The sequence below is a fragment of the Archocentrus centrarchus genome, chromosome 14 (genome assembly GCF_007364275.1).
Source record: "Archocentrus centrarchus isolate MPI-CPG fArcCen1 chromosome 14, fArcCen1, whole genome shotgun sequence".
NCBI lineage: Eukaryota > Metazoa > Chordata > Actinopteri > Cichliformes > Cichlidae > Archocentrus > Archocentrus centrarchus.
In genome coordinates, this window is record NC_044359.1 from 24,901,364 (window position 1) to 24,909,889 (window position 8,526).

General features: G+C 41.2%; 1 protein-coding gene across 1 annotated transcript; it reads left to right on the plus strand.

The window, feature by feature from the left end:
- The first annotated feature begins 1,028 nt into the window (after nt 1-1,028).
- Nucleotides 1,029-6,898, plus strand: alg5 (ALG5 dolichyl-phosphate beta-glucosyltransferase). Its single transcript, XM_030746475.1, has 10 exons — nt 1,029-1,091; nt 2,895-3,063; nt 3,247-3,293; nt 3,513-3,581; nt 3,718-3,810; nt 3,920-4,033; nt 4,139-4,198; nt 4,283-4,434; nt 5,957-6,042; nt 6,414-6,898. The coding sequence occupies exons 1-10, from the start codon at nt 1,029-1,031 to the stop codon at nt 6,527-6,529; spliced, it is 969 nt and encodes a 322-aa protein (XP_030602335.1). The 3' UTR covers nt 6,530-6,898.
- The last annotated feature ends 1,628 nt before the right edge of the window (nt 6,899-8,526 follow it).

The window sequence follows — 8,526 nt, forward strand, 5'->3', positions numbered from 1 at the left end:
GAAAGAGTAGTTAATTATGAACAGTACATCTCAGTTTTTCTACATGATAAAGAAATGCTGCTGGAGCAAATGAAAGAAATCTGTCAACATGGCTTTTGTGTGTGTAAAATCACAGGAAAAAAGTTCCAGTAGTCAGACTTCCCCGTAATTATAAAACAGAAAGTTTTTGTTAATTCCCCGGAAATTCCCCTTTTTTTCTCTTTTTCTTCTTCTTCTTCTTGTTCTTCTTCTTCTTCTTTTAAATACTGTGGACCCATTGTTAAAACAGGAATTTCTGTGGTAGATAGTGAAAAAAATATATTGGTAAGTTAATTGTTAATCTATTACTTGATTAATTTGGAGTAGCATGAATGGCCATGGGGTGGGGGTTGGGCCCTTTATCAGTAGAAAAAGCTGTAAAGCATCTGAAAATACAATTAAAAGTCCAAAATTTATGCTGTCCTTCACATTTTCCAAAGCCATCCAGTGGGCCAGATTGGAGTCTTTGCTGGGCCGATTCTGGCCCCCGGGTCTTATGTTTGACACCCCTGGTATGTCACAGATATTTTGGACCTGCTTTGTGACTAGATAAAAAGCCTTTAATACTTTGACAAACGTTAATATTTTTATTATTATTTTTAATTATTCCTGCCTTGACGTCTTAAAGAGCCATCATTTCCACTCCTGTCCGCTAAGCGGCGGTGTGTCTCGGCGCAGGGCAGCACGGGGCTGCTCGGTGCCCTCCTGCTTCAGTGTGATGATGTGTGAAAGAAACAGTCACTTCCGCATCGTCGTTGTGTTCAGTTGTGATTGGAAGTGGAGCTGGGTGAACTGGCCATAGAGCAATGGAAGAATAAGGGCTCTTATTTTATACTTTCACCTTCTGAACAATATCATAAGCCTGTAATTTTTTTTGTATATTTAGGCACCCCGGTAGGTCAGAGCACAGGCTGCTGGACAGAAGGCAAAAGCAAGGAGAAAGCCAGCTAGCATTGGAGCTGGCCCCCTGCAGGTGGTCTGTCAGTGGGTGTAGGGTAACCTGATGGAAAATGGATTTCCTCTGTGAAATAGTTCAAGCCCTGGTCGCATTGGCAGCTCTGGGTTTCATCGTGGTGAGTAATCCGTATTTTGGCAATGGGTTTCTTTCTGCTTGTACTTTTTTCATGTTATCCTGGTGCAGTCTGTCTGGCTCGGGCCACTTGTAGATCTTTACAGGCCTCAGTTTTGTGATACCTCCTCGTCTTTCTGCTCTAAAGCATCAAGAGTGGTCTAGTTTAATGCAGGAAAAAAATGCCCCAAGCAGCTTTTTCTACATTGTTCTGTTTTATTATTCTGTTAAAAAAAAAAGTATTAGACCACATATATGCTCATGTGTGCATGTGTGATAAGCTGATGCTGGTCAGATGCTTACAAAACACGTAAAACCTAAACTGAAACCTACATTATTAAACCAACTTGGTGGCTCAGTACGTGAGTAGGCGACCATATATGCCGCATGGCAGTGCGGTGTCGAATAAAGCCGTAAAAACAAATATCTTAAAAAAAATATATATACATGACCTAGACATGCAGTCACGGGGAAGAAGAAAGTGCATCCTCTCTCAGTTCTAAGGTTTTGCATTTCAGGATATAATAAAAAATAATCTGATCCTTGGGAGGTCTTAAAATTGGGTAAATACAACCGTGGATGAACGACAAGTCGTGACATTACTAATTCAGGTGTGTGGTAAGAGGAGGAGAAACATTAGCTATGATCTTAGAGCAGCTGATCCATCTGGGAAAGGTTTCAAGGTCATTTTCAAACAATTTGAAAGAAATCATTCTGCAGTGAGAAATTATTACTCGCAAGTGGAAAACATTCAAGACAGTTGTCAGTCTTCTCGGGAGCAGCCGTCCCAGCAAATTCACCCCAAGATCAGGTCATGCAATGCTTAGAGAAATTGAAAACATCTCACTCTACAGGCCTGAGTTCACATGTTAAATGTTAAAGTTCATGAGAGTTCAGCTAGAAAAAGACTGAACAGCCATAGCTTGTTTAGAAGTGTTGTCAGGAGAAAGCCTCTTCTCTCTAAAAAGAACATGGCAGCACGGCTTAGCTTTGCAGAGTTGCATCTAAACAAACCACGAGGCTTCTGGAACAACTTTCTTCGGACAGACGAGACCAATGTGGGGATCTTTGTCCACAGTGCCATGTTTGGAGAAAGAAAACCGAACGCAACACATCAGCACAAACACTTCATACCGTGCTTGACAGTTGGCATGATTTGTGCTTGCGTTGCAGCCACAGGACCTGGGCAACTTGCAATCGTTGAGTCCACCGTGAACTCCTCTGCATACAGACATAGTCTAGAGTCACACGCGAGAGACCAATAAAATCATTACTTCAAGTTATTTCTGCTAAAGATGGTTCTACAAGCTATTGAATGATGGGGTGTACTTAGTTTTTGACACACTACTTTTGCATTTTGGCTCATTTTTTAAGTACATAATGACACAGTGTAATGTGTCATGTTGTTGTTCATGTAAGCTTTTATTAATCTAATTTTAAACCTGGTAAGGACTAGATTTTTTTAAATTATGTATTGATATGTAAAACCTAACATTTGAAAGAGTGTTTTTTTTTTTTTTAACCATGGCTGTAGCATAAATAATGTCTAACAAAAAGAATGTGAACCACATAAAATTTGACTCTCGTGGGATTAAAAACACAAAACGTTGTTCAGACTTATTTCTTCCCCAAATCATTAAAGCAAGGCTGCTCTCCAATAGTTGAAGATGTTTTATTTATGATAAAATAAGTGTGTGTTCTCAGATATTTAATGCAGATGTCCTCTGCTTGTCTTTATATTCTTTTTGTTTTGTTTTTCTTTTTTGCATCTGTGTTTTAAAGTGCAATTCACATTCTCCCTTTTCAGTTGCTCGTATTAGCACATTTAACCGCAGGGATGGTGAACATGATGCGCCACGAGAAGGAGAAATACTTTCTCACAGCCACCGGAGAGAAGCGGCTCTTCCCCAGTCTGCATGATCCCCATTCTAGGGAGCTCTCCGTGGTGGTCCCGGCCTACAATGAGGAGCTCCGACGTAAGTAAAGTCACACAATGCACACTGTAAAAAGCCATGGTTTTAACTTGGGTATCAGTGGTGTAATGCATCCAGGTTGATGCAGTTTATATCCCATAACCTTCCTTTCTCAGATGTTGTGTCACTGTCCACCCGCAGCACATATGTCTGCTATTATATGTGTGTTACTATGTGTCTTTTCAGTGCCAGTGATGATGGATGAAGCTATGGAGTACTTGGAAAACAGGCAGGTAAGGGCAGAGCCTAAATTAAAGCTTAATAATAATTTAAGAGCATACGAAACACAAGGTAGTAAGTAGTAGTAGTAGTAGCATAGTAGTAACATAAGGTAGTCTCAACAGGAACAGGCGTTACTGCTGGATGTGTTATTCTCAAAGCTACCAGTAGATGGCAACAATGAACTGAAAAAGTGGCTGAACTAAGTCTCTCCTGTTATTTTCTCACTGCAGAAACAAAACCCTTCTTTTACCTATGAGGTCATCGTGGTGGATGATGGCAGCAAAGACAAAACCACAGAGGTAATAATTTTAAATCTTTTTTGGGAATATGTACCCAGGCCTTCTATTTTAGCACAGCTCAGTTTTGTGCAGCTAAACATTTTAAACCAGCTTAAATCGGTTTCATGAGTGAACGTTGTTGTGATGGTTCTGGCAGGTTGCTTTGCGGTACACTAGGAAGTACAGTGCAGACAAAGTGCGCGTCCTGACGCTGGTGAAGAACAAAGGGAAAGGAGGAGCTGTGCGGATGGTGAGATTGTAGACGTGAGGTTACAACATGAACGAATGGAAACCCAGAAGCAGCAGTTTGGAGCTGACTTTGTTTTTTTTTTTTTTTTTTATCTCTCTTTCTTTTAAAGGGAACTCTGGGCTCCAGAGGGAAAGTCATTCTGATGGCAGATGCTGATGGAGCCACAAAGTTTTCTGACATTGAGAAAGTGGAGGCTGGACTCAATGACATCAACCCTAAACCGGTGTGATGCTGTTCTGTTTTTCATTTTATTTCAGTTTCACATAGCTTATATATAGAGAGGTGGTTAAAATGTGGCCAAGTCTAAAATTGCCTCTGTTACATCTAGGAGAACATGGCAATTTCATGTGGTTCCAGAGCTCACCTAGAGAAAGAGTCTGTAGCTCAGGTAACTGGGTTTTTATCCTGTTGAAACACCACTTGTTTTAATTATTTTTCTAAACAATAAATAGCCACTGTTGTGTCTTTGCAGCGGTCTTTGTTTCGTACATTCCTTATGTACGGCTTCCACTTCTTGGTGTGGTTTTTTTGTGTGAAAGGAATCAAGGACACTCAGTGTGGCTTCAAGCTGTTCACACGTGAGGCTGCCCTCAAGACCTTCTCCTCTCTGCATGTAGAGCAATGGTAAGAATCACGCTCTTTTGATGGCTTAGTGTAAAGTAATAACTTTTAATGTGCCTTCATCTGGACTATATTAAAAGCAACAACATGTCTATTAGAATTTATCACATTTGGCAAGGTGATTGTTGGAAAATGCAGGCTTAGTCTGACTGGAGATAAAGTACAATCAACAAGGTTTGGGTGGTCCAACGGAACATTAGTGTATAACTTTGACAGGCCCTCAAAGTACAAAGGAGTGCAACTCTGCAGAATTTTTGAGCCTTCATAATTTTATAAGTGAGTGGCTCCATGGTGTAGTGGGTGGATATTTACACGTGAAAGATCCCTGGTTCGAGACCAGGAGGGGACACAAAGGGGATTGCATGCTGGTGTAATGCTGGTCCCAAGCCCAGATAATAAATTGTAGCATTTCATCAGGATGGCACTCAGTGTAAAATCTATGCCAAATCAAACATACAAATCCATCCACTGTGGCGACCCCTCAGGGAATAAGGCAGCAGCTGAAAGTAAGTGGAGTGGAAAGTTTTCTTAAGAGCCACGAGGAATTTTCATGGCTGAAACCCCCATTTAAGCTCTGTTACAAACTGCAACCAGATCAACTTTACACCCACTCCAAATGTCACAATGATGTTTTTTGTTTGTTTGTTTGTTTGGAGGGGATTTTATTTTATTAGTTTTCTAAAAGAATTATTTTCTCATTGTTGAGTTTGAAGCAGCAGAAATGACAAGTCTGTGGCTATGGCTATCTGCTGTGGTAACGCGAGGGTTGAGTGTAAAAGTGAAGCTGTTGATTTACCTGTCAGTCTATGTTCCTACCCTCACCTGTGGCCATGAGCTCTGTGTAGTGGCTAAAAAGAATGAGGTTACAGATGCGAGTGACATTAATGAGTTTCCACCAAAGGGTGGCAGGCCTCTCCCTTAGAGATAAAGTGAAAAGTAAAGCTGCTACTCCTCCACATCAAAAGCCGCCAGTTGAGGTGGTTCAGGCGTCTGGCTAGGATGCTTCCTGGGCGCCTTCTAGGTTAGCTCTTCTGGCTGTGTGCTACCAGGAGAGGGCCCCAGGGCAGACCCAGGACACACTGGAGAGATTTGATCTCTCGGTTGGCCTTGGAACACCTCGGTGCCCCCCCCCCTCAGATTTTTTTGTTTATAATCACCTTTGAGCATCAATATCATGGGATAACTGAACTATTATAGTTTGACCAGTAGAACTACAACAATCTAACATCCATGATGCAAAGGAACAGAAGCAGGCATTTGTACCCTGGATGTTTTATCTGTTTTCTGAAAATTAACTGGAGAAAACTCCAAAAAGTGATTTTTGGGTAAAATTTAAAAAGTCTCCTGTGTCCAAATACTTTATCATCATGCTAATTAATGCTAAGTAGCCAAAACGTTCTGAGGATCTGTACCCAGCATTCACTGTTTTTTGTTTTTAATTTTTTTTTAGCTTTTAGCTGCAGTAAAACAGGGATTTTAATACAACTTTTAAACATGTTGTGCACTGTTACCTTTCTTCTCACAGGGCTTTTGATGTGGAGCTCCTGTACATTGCCCAGTGTTTTAAAATCCCCATAGCTGAGGTGGCGGTCAACTGGACTGAAATAGAAGGTAGAGTTTGGTTTTTTCCCGTGGAATATGTGGACGTGTATCCTACCACTGTGCCACCTATCTGTATGTCTATAAATATCTCTGATGGGTGTGTTTGGAAGTCTGTGTGTGGATGATTTGTATTTATTTTTAGACTTTTGTTAATAACTGAAAGTTGTAAGTATTTGTACTAGTTGATCTTTGTGTGTGCCATCACTGCTGCATTCAGTTTATAAAGCACCGTAACCAAGCCTGCCTAGCACCGCTGCAATAAAGTCTTTCTTTTTATTGCACTGTCAGTCTGCAATAAATGTCGCACTGGCATATTTCCGGTATTTGTCTTATGAAAGCATCGCTTGAAACTAAAGTGCCTGTGGGTTTTCCTCTAACAGGGTCCAAGCTGGTCCCATTTTGGAGCTGGCTGCAGATGGGACGAGACCTGGTTTTCATTCGCCTGCGCTACATCACCGGAGCCTGGAAACTGCAGTCGCCACATAAGACTGATTAGCCAATCAGACAAGTCCTAGTATTATGGAGATGGCCTGTGATACAAGCATGGAGCCTTTGGGGTGGGGTGGGGTTCCAGCTGTGTCCATCAATCACTGTAATCAGAAGCAAAGCACAGTGTATCAATACTTCTCCTTTCCTGGCATCACGGGATGTGAAGTAATGACACAGTTGTGGTTTCCTCATGATCCTGCCTTTTTGTTTTTTTTTTTTTTAATGTGAATACTGGTTTGTTATGGCCTATGTTTGAAAAATACATTTCTTCTGTCACGGCTTACAGAGTGTCTGTATGGCTCGTCCATGAACTGTTACATCATGTTGTGTCCAGTCAGCTGTGAGGAAGACTTTTAGTAAAATGTGGAGGACCTGATGACGCGGGTGTTTTTGACATTTTTCAGAAGGGACTGATTTCATTTTATAGGAAGCACGACCAAAGGTTGACAGGCTTGATTACACGAACTAGACTAAAAAATAAATCAGTCAATAATATATGAGTTGATAATTGATATTAAATTAGTAATTAAAGCTGCAATAATAGGTTAACTGCTGCTACAGAAATGTAACTGGCAACTATTTTGATCACAACATGAATGCTTTCAGGTTGTTAGAATCTGCTGATTGTCTTTGTTTCTTGTTTGACAGTTTAAACTGGTGTCATATTTCATTAATGAATTACTAACGGTATAATAACAGCAGCCCAATTTACAGTGTTTTACAAATTGCCAAATGGACGCAAGAACATCCACTAATCCACAACAGCTTGATCAACCATGATTGTGTTTGGACTGTAGTCCATTCCAGCTGATACTGAGTGAAAAGCAGGTTTCATCCTGAACAGGCTGCCAGGAGGTGGACAGAAAATGTGCCGAAAACAGAAGGTATAAGATTGCAATATGAAGGAAATGCAAAGAAACCTATTGGCGTTCAAAAGGTGTTTTTGTAACTTAAGCTTAAACTGCTCTGCTGTGTGTGTGCATGTCTTTCCTAATAATGAGGCTAAAGGAGTTTCTTGTAGAAGTAGAGGCTTAAAACTTAGTTTAGATTAAGTATAAACAAAATACTTTTATACTCTAAAAATGGCCACACTCATCTTCACCTTGCCAAGTGCTTGATATTTAGCTGAAAGTTTTGCATATGCTCTAGCTCGGCTAATCCTGACTGATGCACCCAAACTTGGGACGAGGTACCTTTCAGGCATGTTGCAGAGTGGCAGGGTCAGGAAAGTACCTTTAAAATATTATTGCTAGAGGTCTGCAGGCTCTGACTACACTAACTGTTTAATTTGGAATAAATCAGATTTAACTGATTAAATTATCTGGGGTCAGCTCAAGGAAATGTTCGGCACAGGAGGCAGTATGATCTGGCCTTTCCTCAACATGAAAGAAACTAGGAAACCCTGGACTGCGTTATTTATCTTAGTATTCATCCCTTTGTTTGTCTGCTCTGGAAGGAGTCCAACAAGCGTTTTTGTGGTCTGAGTAAATGAACTTTAATAGTGCTGTTCTCTTATGCAAGCCTGAGGTCTGGGCTTCGCACTCATGCGGATGTCTGCGAGGGCCTCCCGGAGCCCCAGGGAGCGCATCCTGTTTGTGCCCCGCTTGCCTGTCTGTCTGCCCTCCGCTACCAGACAACACACGGAGGTGGTGAATCGAAAGCTGCACATGTCTAGTTTCCTGTTTCTGGATGCGGCACTGTAGAAAATAACGGTGCCAAATTGGAGAATTATAAAAGCATCCGATTGCTGCCAGTTTGCCTCATGAATCTGTCACTCTAGATGTGGGGGAATGATATAAAGGAGACATTTAATTTGAAGAAACCAGATTTAATGTGCCGCTAAACCCATTTTCTGTTTCTAATGGGAGAATGCAGCCTAAAACAGGGTGACTGAAACATTTCCAGTCTTATATGCTCAATTCTAAAAGATGATCAGACAGGTTCTAGCCCGGTGCTCCTCATCCTGCTTTGAAACGTTTTCGTGGCTTCCCCGGGGGTCCCCAA

What these genes read in the sequence shown, in the direction of transcription:
- alg5 (XM_030746475.1), top strand. Translation starts at nt 1,029, where the DNA reads ATGGATTTCCTCTGTGAAATAGTTCAAGCCCTGGTCGCATTGGCAGCT. An exon ending in ATGACATCAACCCTAAACCG is followed by an intron (nt 4,034 to 4,138) that starts GTGTGATGCTGT and finishes TGTTACATCTAG; the next exon opens with GAGAACATGGCAATTTCATG. An exon ending in CAACTGGACTGAAATAGAAG is followed by an intron (nt 6,043 to 6,413) that starts GTAGAGTTTGGT and finishes TTCCTCTAACAG; the next exon opens with GGTCCAAGCTGGTCCCATTT.